General features: G+C 49.2%; 1 protein-coding gene across 6 annotated transcripts in view; it reads right to left on the bottom strand.

Moving 5' to 3' along the window:
* Positions 1-20,684, bottom strand: part of LOC140385401 (uncharacterized) — a 649,931-nt gene that overhangs the window by 402,161 nt on the left and 227,086 nt on the right. For all 6 annotated transcript variants that reach the window (XM_072467513.1, XM_072467511.1, XM_072467516.1 and 3 more), the window contains one exon: positions 13,411-13,590. In XM_072467513.1, coding sequence (XP_072323614.1) covers positions 13,411-13,590 — 180 coding nt within the window. The remainder of the gene's footprint in view (positions 1-13,410; positions 13,591-20,684) is intronic.

Below are 20,684 nucleotides of genomic sequence, written 5' to 3' on the forward strand. Positions count from 1 at the left end.
CCCACATGGCGTACGCACAGTTGGCGGCCATGTTCGGTGGCCCCTGAACAAAGGGAAACCCTGGAGCGCAGGGGCCCGACCTCATGGGTAGAACAGTGACCGTGACCATTTTGGGCAGCCCTCTAACAAAGGGAAACTCTGGAGTGCAGGGGCATGTCCACCAGGAAAGTATAGTTGATAAGGCTTTCTGCGAGAAAGTATCACAGGCCATAGACGAGTATAGTACTAATAACCAGAAAAGGAAGGTCTCACTCTCCACATTCTGGGAGATGTTGAAGACGGTGATCAGGGGTGAAACTTTGCCTATAAGGCACGTAGCGATAGGGATGAGAGGGTGGCTAGGCAACTCTAATCGACTCCGTATTGGAGGTGGAGGTAGGTCAGACCTACCATTTCTGCTATGGGATGAGGGTCAGGGGGTTTGCCATACTGCTAAATAAGAGGACGATGTTTATTACGACGCGGACTGTTATGGGCCCAAGGGGACTGTACGTCATGGTCAGCGGAGTCCTGGACGGGGCACCGATAGTCCTGGTGAACACGTACGTGCCCAACTGGAATCACACAGAATTTATAAAAAAGACCATGGTGGAAATCCACCACGTCAACACGCACCGACTTATCATGGAGGAGACTTTAACTGTTTACAGGATCCACAGATAGACTGGTCGAACCCCAAACGGGGAAGACCTCCAACATGGCGAAAGAACTCGGCATATTCATGGAGCAGATAAGGGCAGTGGACCCATGGCGGTTCACGCACCACGGATGTGAGGTTGGAGATGGGCTGTGCCCAATGCCCCCCACGGAGGTTGGACACCTGTCGATGAGGCTTTCTGTGAGAAAATATCACAGGCCATAGACGAGTATACTACTAACAACCAGAACGGGGAGGTCTCACCTTCCACTTTATGGAAGGTGCAGATGGCGGTGATCAGGGGTGAAACTATTGCCTACAAGGCACAAAGAGATAGGGAAGAGAGGCTGGCTAGGCAAAAAACTAATCGACTCCAGACTGGCGATACTCTGAGGCCTTGACCGTAGAGCGCCTGGCGGAGAGGAAAAAACTACAAATGGACTTTGATCTGCTCTCCACGAGGAAAGCAGCACACAAACTCCACTAGGCACGGGGGATACTGTACGAGCACGGAGACAAAGCCAGCTGCTTGCTGGCTCACCAGTTCAGAAAGCAGGCAGCCATGAGGGAAATAGCTCAGATTAGGGACAGTAAAGGCACCTTCGTAGAGGTGCCGGATAAGATCAACAACGCATTCGAGACCTTCTACCGGGGGCAGTACACCTCTGAGCCCCCAGCAGGGGACTTGGGATGAAACAGTTCCTCAATGTACTAGACATGCCAGTCATGGGGTAAGACAGAAAATGGGGGCTGGAAGCACCATTAGAACTGGGAGAAGTCATGGAGAGTATTAATTCCATGCAAGTGGGAAAGGCGCCAGGACCAGACGGATTCCCAGTGGGCTTCTACAAAGAATTTGCGAGAGCACCGGCCCCGCACCTACCGGAGATGTTCACAGACTCGCTGGTGAAGGGCACACTGTCACTTATGCTAGCACAAACCTCAAACTTGCTGATACCCAAGAAAGACAAAGACCCAACAGATTGGGGGACCTACAGACCTATTTTGCTGCTGAGCGTGGATGCGGAAATAGTGGCCAGGATCCAAGCCAGGAGACTGGAGGACTGCGTACCAGAGGTGATAGCAGAAGACCAAACGGGCTTTGTCAAAGGTAGACAGCTAAGATCAAACATCAGGTGCCTGCTGAACGTGACAATGACCCCATCCAGGGAGAGCACACCAGAGGTGATCATCTCTCTGGACGTAGAAAAGGCTAAAGAATTGAATGGAAGTACCTCATGGAGGTATTGGAGTTGTTCGGGCTTGGAGCAGGGTTCACCGCCTGGATGAAACTTCTGTATAGCGCTCCCACAGTGAGCATAGGGACAAATACTACCAGCTCTAAGTACTTCCAGGTGCACGAGGCACAAGGCCGGGATGCCCGCTATCCCCGCTGCTGTTCACCCTAGCGATCAAACCACTAGCAATCGCGCTCAGGGTGGCAAAGAATTGGAAGGGGATCAGGAGAGTAGACAGAGAGCACAGAGTCTCACTCTATGCAGATGACCTGCTCCTCTCAGACCCGCAAAACAGCATGGAGAAAATCATGGTGCTCTTGAAAGAGTTTGGAGTCTTCTTGGGCTACAAACTCAACCGGAGCAAAAGTGTGATCTTCCTGGTGAACCCGCAATGGGGAGGGGGAAACAACCAGAGAAGAAACAGGGAGGAGAAAACATGGTGGGGGGGGGGGGGGGGGAAGAACAGCAACAGGAAGGGGATGAAGACTGGGGGGGGGGGACAAAGTCCCATAGGGGAAATATAGCAACAAGGATAGTAAGGGCATTAGGCTGGCTACAACAGGCCACACGTGTGGACTTGGAACACAAAGGCACCGCAAGCAACCACTTTGAAGTGTCCCTGGACAAAGGGAATCCCCGGCGTCAGGGGCTCACCCACATGGCGTACGCACAGTTGGCGGCCATGTTCGGTGGCCCCTGAACAAAGGGAAACCCTGGAGCGCAGGGGCCCGACCTCATGGGTAGAACAGTGACCGTGACCATTTTGGGCAGCCCTCTAACAAAGGGAAACTCTGGAGTGCAGGGGCATGTCCACCAGGAAAGTATAGTTGATAAGGCTTTCTGCGAGAAAGTATCACAGGCCATAGACGAGTATAGTACTAATAACCAGAAAAGGAAGGTCTCACTCTCCACATTCTGGGAGATGCTGAAGACGGTGATCAGGGGTGAAACTTTGCCTATAAGGCACGTAGCGATAGGGATGAGAGGGTGGCTAGGCAACTCTAATCGACTCCGTATTGGAGGTGGAGGTAGGTCAGACCTACCATTTCTGCTATGGGATGAGGGTCAGGGGGTTTGCCATACTGCTAAATAAGAGGACGATGTTTATTATGACGAGGACTGTTATGGGCCCAGGGGGACTGTACGTCATGGTCAGCGGAGTCCTGGACGGGGCACCGATAGTCCTGGTGAACGCGTACGTGCCCAACTGGAATCACACGGAATTTATAAAAAAGACCATGGTGGAAATCCACCACGTCAACACGCACCAACATAAATTCCGCCACCTGGGGATCCAAATCGCTCATGACTGGACTGGGATCCACAAATGGAACCTGACCAGCCTGATGGAGGAAGTTAAAAAGGACCTGCAGAGATGGGACCCAGTCCAACTCTCCCTGGCAGGGAGAGTGCAGATGATCAAGATGAACACACTGCCCAGGTTTCTCTTCCTGTTCAGATCCATACCGATCTACATTGCCAAGGCCTTCTTCAACTCATTAGCAAAACTGATCTTGGCATTTGTGTGGAGGGGGACCTGAGGATCCCCAAAAAGGTCCTGCAGAGACTGTGAAATATTGGGTGTAGCCCTCCCAAACCTGCAATATTACCACTGGGCAGCAACTACAGAACGGGTAAAGGGGCGGATAAAGGAGCCAGAAGCCGAGTGGTGTGAATGGAGCAGGGCCCCTGCACAGGACCTCCCAACTACGAGCCCAGTGGTGATAGCCACACTCCGGTCGTGGAACCAACTACGACAGCACTTCGGATTAACCGAAACGTCCGCCGTTAAGGCCCCTGTCTGAACAACCACAGGTTTGCGCCAACCATAATGGACGTGATGTAACCAGCCTGCTCCTGTAAGTGAAATCGGGATCATCACTTCCAAGTCCTATTTTCATACAATTAACAGGAGCGACCACATATCCAATGACCTCCCATGATTCGGTAGCCTCCGCAGGAAGTGGTCACACAATTAGATCTCCTATTTAAAAACGTGAGCCTGGCGAAAGGGCTTCTGCGGGGAGTCGAAGAGGTGAGCAGCCATCTTTGCTCACAGGCAAAGAGCCCAGGGGCGCTGCGCTTGCCGCCCCACTGCTCAGCGGGGTTGGGCACACTCTGCTGGGGGGGCACCCTCCGCGGGATCCACCATGCCACCCCTGGATCGTGTACACCCAGCCCGGGGTAAAACCTAGCCCCTGCCTGTCTGCCCCACTATCCACCCATGACCCCACCGACTGCTGAGGCCTCTGGCCGTGCGGCTGAAGGCTATCGCTAATAGGAATTGGCAATCGTGACTAAGTGAGCACTTCACACAATCCGAGTGGATTCCCGTGGGTGGGCCAGCCATGTAGCATGTGGAGTCATTGCCTAGCATCCCAATCAGACCACGATGCCAGAACACTGCGGGAGGCAATGCCACACATGCAGCAGCTAACATCCAAATTCTCAGGGGATGGGACACAGCTCCGGGTACATGCCCATGGCCTGAGGATGGATGAGTGCAATGGGGAGTGGACCAATGCCTGGTCCAGATGAAGTTATGTGCTGGAGTCAGGTGTACATGGTCTGGGGTCCATTGACAGGGACCCGCTGCAGCCAGACGTACCTGGGCTGGGCATTCCTGGTGTGGAGGAGGAGGGGGGAGTGGTGGGTCCCGGGGTAGGAGCCATCGCTGGTTGTCAGTCTAACATCCTCTCCCAATTCCTACAGATATTGAACAGTATGGACGGTATTTTGGACCCCGCAAAACAGGCCCTAGTGGTGCTACTGGTAGGCCGAGCAGCCAGACACTGGAGATGGCGGCAGCAACAGCGTCTGCAGATGCGGCCGCATGGTTGCACAGTGGTTAGCACTGCTGCCTCACAGCACCAGAGACCCCAGTTCAATTTCGCCCTCAAGTGACTGTGTGGTGTCTGCACATTCTCGCCGTGTCTTCGTGGGTTTCCTCCGGGTGCACCGGTTTCCTTCCACGGTCCAAAAAGTTGTAGGTTAGGTGGATTGGCCATGTTGAATTGCCCCTTACTGTCCAAAGATGAGCAGGTTAGGTGGGGTTCTGGAAATAGGTGAATAGGGCAGGGAAACAGGCCGAGGTAGGGTTGGTGCAAACTCAATGGGTCAAATGGCCTCCTCCTGCACTGTAGGAATTCTATGCTCAAAACGGTGGCCCACGTGCAGGGTCCCCACACCCGGAGGACCCGGTTGCTCATCAGGCCAGGGAGGGACCCAGAGAGGGAGGCCTGCAACGGTCCAGTGTGTACAGGCGTTGCTGGTCCTTTGAACAAATGACGGACAGCGCGGGCCGCAGGAGGCGCCACCTCAACAAGTAGAAGATGCGGCACCTGTGCATGTCCTCGCAGACTTGACGGCACATGGAGGAGGACACCCACTCCCGGTGGCAGGACTTGCGGCAGCGGCGAAAGTTCGGCAAGTCCAGAGGGCAAGGGACGATGGAATACAATGTCAAAAAGTTAGAGATTATGCACTTTGGTAGGAAGAATGGAAGCATATACTATTTTCTAAATAGGAAAAGGCTTCAGAAATCAGAAGCACAAAGATTCTCTTGAGATTAACATGCAGGTTCAGTTGGCAAATGCAATGTTAGCATTTATGTCGAGAGGACTAGAATACAAGAGAAGGGATGTACTTCTGAGGCTGTATAAGACTCCGTCAGACTCCATTTGGAGTAATGTGAGCAGTTTTGGGTGCCGTATCCAAGGAAGGATACGCTCGCCGGAGAAAGGATTCAGAGGAGGTTCACAAGAATGTTCCCTGGAATGAAGAGCTTCCCATATGAGGAGCAGTTGAGGACTCTGGGTCTGTACTCGGAGTTTAGAAGGATGAGGGGGGATCGTATTGAAACTTACAGGATAGCGAAAGGCCTAGATAGAGTGGATGTGGAGAGGATGTTGCCACTAATAGGAAAAACTAGAACCGGAGGCCACAGCCTCAGACTAAAGGGACGATCCTTTAAAATAAAAAAAATAAAAAATAATCTTTATTGTCACAAGTAGGCTTACTGCAATGAAGTTACTGCGACAAGCCCCTATTCGCAACATTCCACCGCCTGTTTGGGTGCATGGAGGGAGAATTCAGAATTCTCAGCTGGTACGGGAATTGAACCCGAACTGCTGGCCTTGTTGTGCATCACAAACCAGCTGCCTAGCCCACTGAGCTAAACCAGCCCCTGTGATGAGGAGGAATTTCTTCAGCCAGAAGTGAATCTTTGGAACTCTTTGCCACAGAAGGTTGTGGAGGCCAAATTACTGAGTGTCTTTAAAGCAGAGATAGATAGGTTCTTGATTAATAAGGGGATCAAGGGTTATGGGGAGAAGTCAGGAGAATGATGATGAGGAAAATATCAGCCATGATTGAATGGCGGAGCAGACTCAATAGGCCGAGTGGCCTAATTCTGCTCCTATGTCTGATGGGCTGATGGCCCTCATACTCACCCACTTCACATAGCACGTGGCCTTGTACATCATCGCAACCTTCCCCAGCCCACGTCCCGCCGTTCCCACCCTCCCAGGGTATGTGCAACATCACTCCAGGGTGCTGGGACTGTGTGTTCCACTGTGAGCGGGTCACTGTTGAGGTCAGGGGGGTGATGATAGCCCGCAGAGAGCCCAGCGCCAGTTCTCCTCCATCTCTGCCCTAATCTGACCCTGCCTGTCTGCCGAGAGTTCGTTCACACCCATCACCTGCAAGCGGGGAGGGTGCGTGACTGGAGAGATGGGCAAAGGGTTCAGAAGTCGGCCCACATTACGGAAGAAAATGACAGAGGCATCATACTAGTTGTGGTGACTCATGGAGGGCTGAACAACATCCAGACTTAGCTGGGAAGTGCCAGATAACATTCATGTCACATATGGGCCATGCTATGACATGACCATCTACAATAAAAGTCCTAATCATCTCCCGCTTGTCATAATATACACCAGTATATCATGGTGCAGACACACACTGATGGACACACAGTGGGACCAATCAACACACACACAAAACCGCAGCCAATCACCAGTTAGAGCACACGCACTATAAAGACAGGGGGCATCAGAGTTCCCGCTCATTCGAGCTGCAGCTAGCTAGGAGGACAGAGCTCATAGCCTGCAACACAGACATTCACCATGTGCTGACTGCATCGACTGGTTAGGACAAGGTAAAGGTCTTTAGTTAAAGCTAGCATTGTGTTAACCCACAATCAGAGTATGTTAAACAGTTAATGATTCAATAAAATAGTGTAGCACTATTTCAAGTGTTCGTGACCTGCATGTGTTCCACGGATCCAGAACACCCAACACAACATGGTACCAGGTGTTGAGGGATATTAGCACTTCTTAGACCTACCTGCAAGTGATCTGCCTTCCGTCAGCATTCCGTCAGACTGCAACATGGACAACATCAGCCCGCCGCCGCCGCTCCGCATCGCCGGCAACCTAGGGGCCAACTGGAAGATATTCAAACAGCGCTTCCAGCTCTTCCTTGAGGCCACAGACAGGGAGGGCGCCTCGGATACCAGGAAGATTGTTCTCCTCCTCTCCACGGCCGGAGATCATGCCATCCACATTTTCAATTCTCTCACCTTTGCGGATGATGAAGATAAAACAAAGTTCAAGACGGTTCTCCTCAAGTTTGACACTCACTGCAGCGTAGAGGTGAATGAAAGTTTTGAGCGCTACGTGTTCCAACAGCGTTTGCAGGGTAAGGCTGAACCTTTCCAATCCTTTCTCACGCACCTCCGCATCCTTGCGCAGTCTTGCAGCTACGGGCCCACCTCCGACTCCATGATACGCAACCAGATCGTTTTCGGTGTTCAGTTGGACCCCTTACGACAGCAGCTCCTCAAAGTAAAGCAGCTCACCCTAGCGACCGCCATTGAGACCTTTGTCATACACGAAAACGCCATGAGTCGGTATTCCCACATCCAAGCGGCTAAAACGGCGCAGCAAGGTCCCCACGAGGCGGAACGGGTCCAAGTGATTGAGCAACTCCTGGGCATCAGCCTGGATGAGGGCGGCCATTTCGTGTGCTTTTCGCAGACTCCCGCGCCTGTCTGCACCAAACGAGGGGATGGCGACGTTAAAGAACGTAATGCGCAGGCGCGCACCACGCACGACCACACTGCGCATGCGCGGTGGCGCAGCGAACGTGCTGACGCTACGATGTCCGGCAATTGTGGCTCCGCCCATTTAAAACAGCAATGCCCTGCCAAATCGCGACAATGCCTACGATGTGGCAGATTTGGCCACTTTGCTGCCTGCTGCCGAGCAGCTCAGCCTGCCAATTCATATTGCTTCAGCCAGCCTCGCAGGAATGTCCGGGCAATTCAACCCACAGTCACCGAGTCCAATGTGGACCTCCCACACAGCAGTGACACCGAGGACCCGAAGGCGCCTTTTCGAGTCGGTGTCGTGACAAAAAACAGGCTGTCCCCGAAGCAACGACACCAGCCGCTGTCGGTATACAGCATCGATCCAGACGATGAGTGGTGTGCCACCCTGATGGTCAACCGGTCCCAAATACGATTCCGCCTGGACACTGGTGCCTCCACCAATCTCATTGCGCAGTCTGACTTCCACAGCCTTCGTGTCAAACCAGCCATCCTTCCATCAGCCTGCCAGCTATTGGATTACAATGGCAATGTCACTATTGCTAGCGGCTCGTGCCAACTTGAAGTGACGCACAGGTCACGCAAAGCCATCCTTCCTTTTGAAATCGTGGGCTCCTCGAAAGCCTCCCTGCTTGGCGCGCAGGCATGCAAGCTGTTGAACCTAGTTCAGAGAGTTCACTCTCTCTCTCCTGATGACACGTCTGCCTTTCAGGACACTGACTTCAGGGCGCAACTCAACGCCATCATCGACCAGCACCACAACGTTTTCGAAGGCATACACTCCCATACACCGACAAGATCTTATTGAAACAGAATGCCACGCCTGTGGTGCACGCACCTCGCAGGGTCCCAGCACCCCTTAAGGACCACCTCAAGCAGCAGCTGCAGGTCCTCCAGGACCAAGTAGTGATCTCCAGAGTCACGGAGCCAACCGACTGGGTCAGTTCCATGGTATGTGTAAAAAAGCCTTCCGGCGAATTCGTCGCCCACCTCAGAGACTTAATTTGTGAACTTTGTGGGCTTATGGACTTTCTGATTTGTTCTGTTCTTCCGTTTACTCGTTTACATGGTTTGTATATAGTGTTCATCTCGTTATTCTTGTTGCACACTGTTTTTCTGCACCAGGCACCTTCCCATGTAAATAGCTTAGTTCTCATGTACATAGTCCTGTAAATATTTTGCACGCACGTAGTCAGGGACATTCTCACCACACACTATTTATTGCCACACAGGTACATTTTTTATAAAAGGGGGGATGTCATAATATACACCAGTATATCATGGTGCAGACACACACACACTGATGGACACACAGTGGGACCAATCAACACACACAACACCGCAGCCAATCACCAGTGAGAGCACACGCACTATAAAGACAGTACTATAAACAGTTAATGATTCAATAAAATAGTGTTGCACTATTTCAAGTGTTGGTGACCTGCATGTGTTCTACGGATCCAGAACACCCAACACAACACCGCTGATCTGGAGCAGTAGCGCAGATGCATCACACCATTAATATCCTGAAGTCAACCACTGATCAGAACCTTTTTTGTCCCAGCCACATCAACAATATGATACAAAATTAAAGAAGAAGGTGGGTATTTTACAACAAGTAACTCACCTTTGCGACCCACTGGGCGGGGGAGGAGGGGGAGGAGATGCAGCTGGAAAAACATTGTAAAAACGCAGGACAGATCAGTTCACATGATCATTCCCTCTGCCATTGAGCTTAATAGCCACCTGCATCATCACTGATTCTTATATATTCAATCCAATGTACTGTAACAAGTCACCAAGCTTACTTTGACAGAATGTCCCAGCTCTGTGATCTCTACAACCAAGCAGCAACAAATTCATTGGAATATAATTAGAAATTCCCCTTCCCCATCCAATTTAGATAATATGCCGCTGTTCCTTCATTAGCATTGGACCAGCGTTGTCAAATTCCCTATTTAACACCATTATTTGAGCACCACTACCACAAATACTGGAATTGTTAAGGCTAAAGTCCACCTGGTTTTACGAACAAAGAGCAATAAATACAGCTTTAGAACATAGATTACAGCACAGTACAGGCCCTTCGGCCCTTGATGTTGCGCCGACCTGTGAAACCACTCCAAAGCCCATCTACACTATTCCCTTATCGTCCATATGTCTATCCAATGACCATTTGAATGCCCTTAGTGTTGGCGAGTCCACTACTGTTGCAGGCAGGGCATTCCACGCCCTTACTACTCTCTGAATAAAGAACCTACCTCTGACATCTGTCCTATATCTATCTCCCCTCAATTTAAAGCAATGTCCCCTCACCATCCGAGGAAAAAGGCTCTCACTGTCCACCCTATCCAATCCTCTGATCATCTTGTATGCCTCAATCTTTGTCCACCTCACCTCTTCCCAATAACATATTTTTTTAAACGCTTTTTGATAGGAGACTAAAATTATCTATTATTTGGATGTGAGGACTTAGTAATGGATCACTTATTGATAGCATTTAGCTCTGCCGCCACTGATCATAATAATCATGCCCTAGATTTTATAAAGCTCAAGAAAGGAATTATGTTGAAGGAGTCTATGGCCCACCCTCCTGGTTAAAAAATCAGGGGGAGTCAACTTACAATCCCAATGACTGCTGTACGGCAATTTACCACTGGCAGCATCATGAACTTCTTTAAGGCAAGACTTTTGCTCTCATTTCAGGTGGAAGTCCCAATTGGCTGGGATCTTGATAGTCCCACCAGCACCAGTGGTGGTAACTGTTGAAGTCCGTCGATCGGTTTGGAGGGTGGCACGGTGGGGGAAAGTAACCTTTGTGCTGGTTAGTCTCTGATCGGTCCAGGGGGACCTGCAAAGGTGTCCCCCCCCCCCAACACATCTTGCCAGACATCAGCTTGCGCAGCTAAAGTTGATAGGCTTATAATATTGTGTGGGCCTTCCTATGTTAAAATACCGGTAACAATCGGAGGGGGCTTAAGTGCCTATGAATGGGCCACTTAAAGATAGGTCCAAGTGCACGTAGGGAGCCTGATTCCTCTCTCGCCCTCGTAACATTGTAGATAGATCACGGGCGGGATGGAAGACTGCCTGTTGGATTTTACCTGCTTCCTGCTTTCAAATCTGCTGGCAGGGAAGCTTAAAATCCAGTTGCTCTTGTGTATCAAGTTTTTTAAAAAAACATGGTGCTGTACCTTCAGGTGCTGTACCTTCCGGTTTGATGGTTCAACTATTCACTAGATAAGCTTGATGCTCACTAGATAAATCATTTGAGCTATCCGGAGTGTCCCAGTGATAATTTGTGAGGTATTTGATAATAATATTTTACAATTTTTTTAACGCACAGATATTGAGCAATATGCGGTAGTTGAGGATTACTGCAGATTATTTTTGTAAAGTTGAAAGACTCTCAATCACCAGCATGAGAGATTCCCTCCAAATTCATCCTCTTCCATACAGGCCAACCGCTCCCTCTGCTGCATTCCGCCTGGGAGTTCAAATTAACCTTAAAAAAGCCTAAAACAGAAAAGGTAGTAGGCAAACAGTTTATTTTCTCATCCTCATCCATGAGGCAAATAGAACAGCAGGAGGACAGGGGAAGAAAGGAATTATGTTGAAGGAGCCTGTGGCCTCACAACATCTGCCCTTCAGGATAGCAAGAGTGGATGGAAGGAAAAAGGGCAGGTGGATGACAGCAGAGTAAGGACTCAAAAAGAAGAGGGCATGAAGAGGCAGTTCAAAGAAGAGATAGGTTATAACCAAGATGGAAGTGAGTAGGTGAAGCAATGGGTGTAGCAAATGTACGTAAATTAGTGGGGGACATAATAGGAACAAGGGAATGGAGGAAATCGGAATGATTGCAGTAGGATACAGAAAGGGATTCACTGAGGGGCATAGTACCCCTAAAGTCAACGGGGTATAAAATCAGATAGAGTGTAGATAAAGGTAACTCATCTGCTATCAACATAGAATTTAAAGTGCAGGAGAAGGCCATTCGGCCCATTGAGTCTGCACCAGCTCTTGGAAAGAGCACCCTACCCAAGGTCAACACCTCCACCCTATCCCCACAACCCAGCATAACACTAAGGGCAATTTTGGACACTAAGGGCAATTTATCACGCCCAATCCACCTAACCTGCACATCTTTGGACTGTGGGAGGAAACCGGAGCACCCGGAGGAAATCCATGCACACACGGGGAGGACGTGCAGACTCCGCACAGACAGTGACCCAAGCCGGAATCGAACCTGGGACCCTGGAGCTGTGAAGCAATTGTGCTAGCCACAATGCTACCGTGCTGCCAAACTTTGTTTTGCACCAAAGTTAAGTATTATTCTCTCTCCCATCTACATTACTTTGGGGGGTTGGCTAGCAAAGGACCCTGCACGAAATGTGTAAGAATGGTTTTAGAACTTCTTGTCTTGGCCAGAATGAAATTGCTGTCTGAAAAGGAATTGAAGCATACTTCCAGAGAGAGGCCTAAACAACATGAAATGAATGAAAACAAAGCCACCTTTCACCAAAACCCAAAACAAGATAATGTGTTAATTATTGTACAATAAATATATGGATATTAAATTTATATGTAATTATTTTACTAATCTTTTAAACAAACAAGTAAAGCTCATCCTCTCTGCACAGCCATGCTCAAAGGCAGCACAGATGAAAGAATTGAGGCGACAGGATTATAGCTCTATCTCTTTAATGAGATTCTCAGAAGGGAGTGTAAAATCACAGAACTTACTGTAGACCATATGACATAGAAAGGTCAACTGAAAAGATTATTTGTTCCATGTACGAGGTGGGCTATGGTTATAGATCTTAAATCAATGATGCTAACTATTGCTTCTTGCGTTTTAATTTATTTGTTCATGGAATGTGAGCATCGCTGGGCCAGCCAGCATTTATTTTCCATCCCAAATTGCCCTTAAGAAGGTGGTGAGTTGCCTTCTTGAACTGCAGCAATCATCTGGAATAGGCAAACCCACTGTGCTGTTAGAAAGGGAGTTCCAGAATTTGACCCAGGACAGTGAAGAAATGGCAATATATTTCCAAGTCAAGATGGGGTTTGACGTGGAGTGGAACTTGAGTGGCGTGCCTATGTGCCTGCTGCCCTTGTCCTACTAGGTGTAAGTTGGGAAGGTACTGTCAAAGGAGTTTTGGTGAGTTGCTGCAGTGCACCTTGCTGGCACTCTGTGCCGGTCGTGGAGGGAGTGAATGTATAAGGTGGTGGGTGGGATGCCAATCAAAATCCTTTGTCCTGGATGGTGCTGAGCTTCACAAACATTTCTGGAACCGTACTCATTCAGGCAATCGGGCAATATTCCCCACTATGTTCAGGAACATGTCATCCTGAAAATCTTTTGGAAATCAGCATCCCTGTGTTCATATGGAGCTGCATTCCTCCTGCATTACGACAGTTATTACCTTATTACCAGCTGCCTTCTTTGTATCTCTGAGAGTTGCATTTGCTCTGTTTAAGGACTCTTGCTGTTTCAGAATTTGTTCTTCCAGGTTTTGAGCCAGATCGGTCTTTTCCCCCAATCTCATCTTCAACATATTTACTTCCAAGTCCAAAGTGCTAACTTGTTCTTCACTATCATTCACCTGAAAGTAATAACATTTTTTTCATAATTTGTTTTATCAAAGTTATTATTTTCCCTTAGTTCTAGTTAATATACAAATAAAGCAATACTCCACTGAGCACTGATAAAATAAGAATTCTAATTTAATGGATATGAGTTCTTGCAGGAAACTTGCAAGAGATTTCCACTCTCTGCTATGCTTAAAAAATGTAGTCAAACATCTTAGCAAAAGTTTCCATCCTGACATCCAAAGATTTACTCCCCTATGAAAGTAGAAAACTTGTACGTGTTTATCGTAATATATAATATATAAATATAATAATGCATCTTCTTCCAATACAAATGTCAAACAAGTGGCATATTAATACTTGGTGTACAGTTATTTTAAAATAAAAATAATAACGCAAGTAAACTGCAGAAATTAGTATCTTTACAAACAATTAGGTTACTTCAAGAGTTTAAAATTCAAGGCAAATTTTCATCACTATTTCAATCTAGTCTACTCTAGGATAAGCATCTATTATTGGGGTTGTGGTAATAAAGTACTTTTAAAAATCATTAAAAGATTAGGTAAAATCAACACGGATTACGAAAGGAAAATTGTGTTCGAGTTCTTTTGAAGTTGCAACTGGAAAAGAAGATATGGGGGAATCAGTGGATGCAGTGTACTTAGATTTTCCAAGAGCATTCTATACAATGCCACACAAAAGGTCATTACACAAAATTAGGACACTGAGGACACGATTTAATGGAAAAGTTTCTAAGTTGGTAGCAAGTGTGAACTGCTGTGAGCTTCCCGACGCTTGGCCCGGCAAGGCCATCACCGCTATTAAACGTTAATTGGACCACTTTACAAGGCCCCACAGGCTTGACGCCGAATTGACTGTCCCGACAGTTGATACCAGGACCGTGCTCACCAGATCCTGCTAACAGTGGAGGGCGGCACTTAAACTGCTCCTGCACAGCCAACACCACACAGCTTGCAGACATGCCGCCGAGGAGACCAGCTCCAGACTCGGGGATGCCGACCTGGCCAGACTGTTGGACGAAGTAGAGGTCAGATGGGATGCCTATTACCCCGAGGGTCAGCCGGAGGGGCAGCCAATGCCACCTGGGAGGAAGTGGCAGCAGCCATCAGCTCAGGGAGCATAACCAGGAGGACCGGCACTCAGTGATGCAAGAAGCTTAACAACCTCCACCAGGCCACATGGTTGGGATGGCACCAGGCCCCCCATACACCCGCCCCACAAGCATGCACCTGGCACCACCACCACTGCCCACCACCATTCCATGCTCCGGCCCACCCATATCTAGCAGTACCGCCCATGCCGCCACTCCACATACTCTCCCATCACCCTCCTCATACTCCCCATCCCCCTCATACTCTCCACCCCCCCCCATACATCCCATCTGCCCTCCACCCCAACCCCGTGACAAACAACGCAAAGAACTGACGATGCCGCCTCTGTGACCCCGCAGGAGAAGTTGGCCCACAACAGACGGGAGAGGGCCCAGACGGGCACCCGGGTGCCGGACATTAGAGCTCTCAACCTCTACGAGGAACAGGCCCTGGAGGTCGTGTGTGGCAGAGGGCTAATCTATCACCGACATGGAGGTTGACATATGGCGCAGAGGTGAGGTTACACCAGCCCGCACCCAGATGACCCGTCATATGTGAATTATTAATGCCAGACAGAATGACCCATCCCTCCCACTGACCACATGCCCATTCTCCCCCATGATCATCATCTGATGGTGCCGGCCCACCTGCCTTGCATGAGAAGTGAGACCCGCCATAATAGTGGCACAGTGGCTATCCTCACCCTTCACCAGCACAGAGACGCAGTGGGCAACAGTAGTAGACAGGCTTCTGGGGCACAATCTAGTGGGCACCACACAGTGGTGAAGGCAGGAACTCCCAGGCGAGACAGCAGTCGGAGATCTGCTGGAGCACAGTCAGATGCTTAGCCTCCAGACCAGATTTACCTGGAGCTGATGTAGTCGATGGTCTGCGGCCGTTACATTCAGAGGGGGATGTCAGCAACACTCCAGCAGGTTCATATCCGATTGGAGGAGTCCCAGAGGCTACGGACGCAGGAGATGGGGCTGGCAATACGTGGCACCGAGGCCAACACTGCTAGGGCGACTGCTCAATGACAGCCCAGGTGGCCACATAGGCCTCCACATCGGTCTCCGGCCTTCGTACTGGCGTCATTAGCAAGGCTTTCAGCATGTACCCTTTATCCCCAAGAGCCAAACGGCCATCCTGGGGTGGTCCTCAATGAGGCTGGGGATGTCCGACTGCACGTTTGTAACTGTCGTGCACACTCCCTGGGAAACCTGCATGGTCTTCATGTGGTGGTTGTACATGAGCTGGATGTCCAGGGAGTGAAACCCCTTCCTGTTGATGTAAGGCACTCAAAGATGGCCCGGCGAGCACAAGGCGACATGTGTGCCATCTCCTACCCCCTAGACCTGGGGCATCCACACAATTGCCGAGAAACCTGCTGCCTGGGCACCTTGTCCATGGTTAAATATAGTTCACTGCCAGAGCAAACAGGACATCCGTAACCTCACGGTGCACATATGGGCTGTAGTTTGTGAGATGCCGCACATGTCCCCGCTCGAGCCCTGGAATGATCCTGAGGTGTAGAAGTTCAGAGCTGCGGTGACCTTGGCCACCGGGAGTGGGTAACCTCCACGTGCTGCTAAGTCCGCAAGGGCATGGCACAGGTGTCACACCATCTCCTTGTTGAGGCGGAGCCTCCTGTGGCACACGCTGTCCGTCATCTGTTCGAAAGGCTACCGATGCCTGAACACCCTGGGCCACCTCCCCCCCCCCGGTTCCTCCCTGACCTAATAAGCAGCTTTGTCCTCAGAGTTGGCTGCTGCGTATATGGCATTGCCTCCGACCTTGTTCAGGCACAGTGAACAGGCATCACGGTCTGAATGGGATGCTAGGCAATAACTCCCACATCCCACACCTAACCGCAGGGATCCACTTGGGAAGTGTGAAGTGCTTGCTTAACTACTACTGCCAATTCCCAATTAGTAATAGCATTCAGCTGCCTGGCCAAAGGACTCTGCAGTCAGTGGGTGTTATGGGTGGTCGGTAGGGCTGGCAGGCTGGGGTTGCCCCCAGAACGGGAACACATGATCCAGGGGCTAGCATGGCAGACCCGTGCACTGAGATACCCATTCCACCCTCCCCTCCAAAACCATGGATAGCTATACCCTGCCCCGTAAATGTAAGCCACCCCCCTCCCCCGATGGCAGGCCACCCGACTGAGATTTCCCCCTCACGGGGGCACGTACCCTCCCCCCTCCGGCTCATTGTCTGGGAGTGAAGGTGGCTACTCACCTCCTCAGGACCCCACATCAGCCAATCCGCCAGATTCACATTTTTAAAAAGGTATAATAATCGGCACCCACTTGATCACTTTCTGGGGAGGCTGTTAGATCACGGGAGGCCGTTAGATAGGGGGTCGCTCCTGTTAATTTTATGGATTGACCTTAAATGGTGATTATTGGTTTCTTGCTACACTATGGCGGGTTCCAGATTTCAGCAACAGGAGCAGGCCGGTTAGTTTGCAAACCAATCGGCGCAAGGCGAGGTTCTCATTTTTGGCTTCTCCCGCGATCTAACGGCCTCGTCGTATTCTCATTTAAGCACCACACGGCAATTTCATCGCACCCAGTGGATTGGTGATAATAGATTTCCATGGATACCAGATTGGTTAACAGACACAATATCTAGAGTAGAAATAAATGGGTCATTTTTAGGCTGGTAAACTGCTTAACTACTGGGGTACTGCAAGAATCAATGTTTGGGCCTCAACTATTTAAAATCTGCATCAATGGCTTAGTTGAGGGGACTGTAAAAAGAACTAATGGTTAAAATTGCTGATCGAGGACAAAAGAACTGAAGGCGAACTAAGTAACATGCGTAATTTATGTAACAAAAACATAATAATGTTCCAGTTATTAAAAGCTAAATCTAACTTAACTCTATAACCTTCAATTTCACTTCCTGAGATAATTAACCAATGTCTTTTTAAAGGAGATAACTCAATGAATCAATACTGATTAACTGTGATGAAAGTTAGCACACAATTTGCTACATAATTTATGGATGATAAATGCTCCAATAGATTACGTATCCGTTAAGGAGTATTCCTTGGAGTTACCTTGTAGAAATCTAATTACATACCATGGCACATTTTGCTTTTCCAAGTATATATTCTTTAGATCTGTATCTCTCTGCCTGTCTCTCTGTATCTAACCATTGCTAATTGTAAGAATGACAACATTTAACAAAGCAATCTGAAAATTAGAGGCTTTCTGTCTGCTTTGAAAATTCAACACTGTTTTTCTTCATTGATCAGTCTCTGTTTTCTGCCCATCACCAATGACACCTGTGATAATTGTTAACATAACACAATGATAACAGCACATTTGGGCATTGATTTTAACTCTTGGGTTGCTGTTCATGCCAGCAGTCATGATTTTGAGGCTCTCGCCTTATTTGAATTTAACATGAAACTGTGGACATGAAACAGGTGTTAATATTGCGATATTTAGCACCAGAAATTTGGAATCTGGGAATTCGGCAGGTAATTGTTCAGTATTTAGGACAGGGTGGGGATGGAGCAGCACAGGCCTGTTGCCAGCTCCACAGAAATACAATTTTAAAAAAAATCAGACCTATTTATGTATTTGTGGATAAAAGAATATTGTGGATGATATGGCCATCCAGATGTTGGCACCTTTAAAAATGGCAGCAGCCAGACTATCAGTGTTAACAAAGCTTCAATTTTGTCAAATCCATTTTTAAGCCCTAGTTGCCCTGTTGACAATGATTCGAACCAACCAATGCCCCCCCCCCCACACACACCCCCGCCCAAGTGAAAATCACCCCTGTATGTTTGCTTTAAAAATAAGCAACACTTTTAAAAAATTGATGCAAATACTAAGGAAGTCCGGGAAGAACTCATCAGATACAGCAAGGACCCAGTCCAACTTGTACGGCAAAGAATAGTAACTCCTTCACTCAAGCTCAAAATAGTGGGCGAGCAGTGCAGGGATGTGAATCGCCTGTATTAAGGGTATTTTCTTCTTTGGTTTAGTTGAGATTTGACATATTACTGTAAGTTATATACCAAGTATACAGCTGTTGGGAACAGCGGCATAATAGTTATCCAGAGACGCAGGCTAATGTTCCAGGGACATTATTCCACCATGCAATTAAAAGTGGTGCAGAGAGCGCACCTAACAAGAACTTGAATGAACAGGTTCCTCTCAGAGGTGGAGGACAAATGTGAACAGTGGCCAACAAGACACCAGGGGACAGGAAGAGGGAGGAAGGGGGCTGAGAACAGCCGGAATAGACAACGGGGGGCCAGGAACAAGGCCACAAACACAGGGCCCTCCATCAGGGATGAAGGGTCAGAGGACAAAATGGGAGCCGGCCAAGGCCGAACAGCTCAGTAAGGGGAGGGGCAATAACCAACCAACATGCTCCCCTCTCCCTCCCCACCCCCCCTCCCCCAGCCACCTCCCGGGCAGAAATGTCTATACCAACAGGCAGACCAACAGAGCCAGCTAACCAGTTACAGGGCCTCGGGCCCGGCAGTGGCGGGTACAAGCAAATAAGACGAAATAGACCAAGACCCCACGTGAACACCTAAAACAAGAGGGGGGAGGGGGGGAGAAGAGGGAGGGTGGGGCCAATCAACAGGGGGGGGGAAGAATAATACATATGCAAATACATGACAATCACCTTTTATAAACTGTGGGCGGGATTCTCCCGCACTTGGCACGATGGCCTGACACCGGCGCCAAGAACGGCGCAAACCACTCCGGCGTCGAACCACCCGAAAGTTACGGAATCCTCCGCACTTCCGGGGGCTAGGCCAGTGGCGGAGGGGTTGGCGCTGCGCCAACCGGTGCTGAAGTGCTGCCGTGGTCCCGCGCATGCGCAGAGCCGCCGGCGTGTTTCCTACGCATGCGCAGGGGGGTTCTTCTCAGCTCCGGCCATGGCAGAGCCCGATTGAGGCCGGCGCAGAGGGAAAGAGTTCCCCCACGGCACAGGCCCGCCCGCAGATCGGTGGGTGCCGTAAAATACCCAAATGGTTCATTAATGTCTTTCAGGGAAGGAAATCTGCCGTCCTCACCTTGTCTGACCTACATGAGGTTCCAGGCCCACAGCAACGTGATTGTGACTATTAACTGCCCGCTGAAATGACCCGACAGACCACTTAGTTCAAGGGCAATTAGGGGTGTGCAACAAATACTGGGCTTGCCAGCGATGCCCACATCCCATCAAAGAATAAATAAAAAAATAAGTGGGATTATTAATCAGCGCAGGACAGCAAGGCAGCATAATCCTATTTAACAACCAGGCCCCTGAAGCAGGGATTTTCAGGTCTCCAAGTTTAATACACTTTATGCACTTTTTCAAAAACAAAATAATATCCATGAACACCGTCAAACAAACAGCCTGTTTATTAAATGGAAACCTTTATGTGAATAACACTTATGAAGTTAGTCCTTTAGGTTTTCTTCATATAATTATATAAAGCAATTTTTAAAAATTCTTTCATGGAAGTGGGAAATGCTGGCTAAGCCAGCATTTATTACCCATCCCTAATTGCCCTTGAGAAAGTGGTGATGAGCTGCCATCTTGAACTGCTAAGGTCCATGTACAGCCGCAGTGCTGTTAGGGAGGGAGTTACAGGATATTGACCCAGCGACATTGAAGGAACAGCAATACATTTCCAAGTCAGGATGGTGTTTGATTTCGAGGGGCAACTCACAGGTGGTAATATTCCCATATGCCTGGTTTGGAAGGTTGCTGTAAAAGGAGCTTGGTCCTTTGCTGCAGTGGATCTTAGAAATGGTACAAATTGTTACTACTATGCTTTGGTGATGGAGGGAGTGAATGTTTAAGGTGGTGGATGGGTGCCAATCCCACAGGCTTTGTCCAGGATGGTGTGAAGCTCTTGTGTGTTGTTGGAGCCACACCCATCAAGACAAATGGAGAGAGTGTTCCATCACACCCTTGACTTGTGCTTTGTAGATGGTGGACAGGCTTTGGGGACACAGGAGGTGAATTAT

This window comes from Scyliorhinus torazame, chromosome 11 (genome assembly GCF_047496885.1).
Source record: "Scyliorhinus torazame isolate Kashiwa2021f chromosome 11, sScyTor2.1, whole genome shotgun sequence".
Taxonomy (NCBI): Eukaryota; Metazoa; Chordata; class Chondrichthyes; order Carcharhiniformes; family Scyliorhinidae; genus Scyliorhinus; species Scyliorhinus torazame.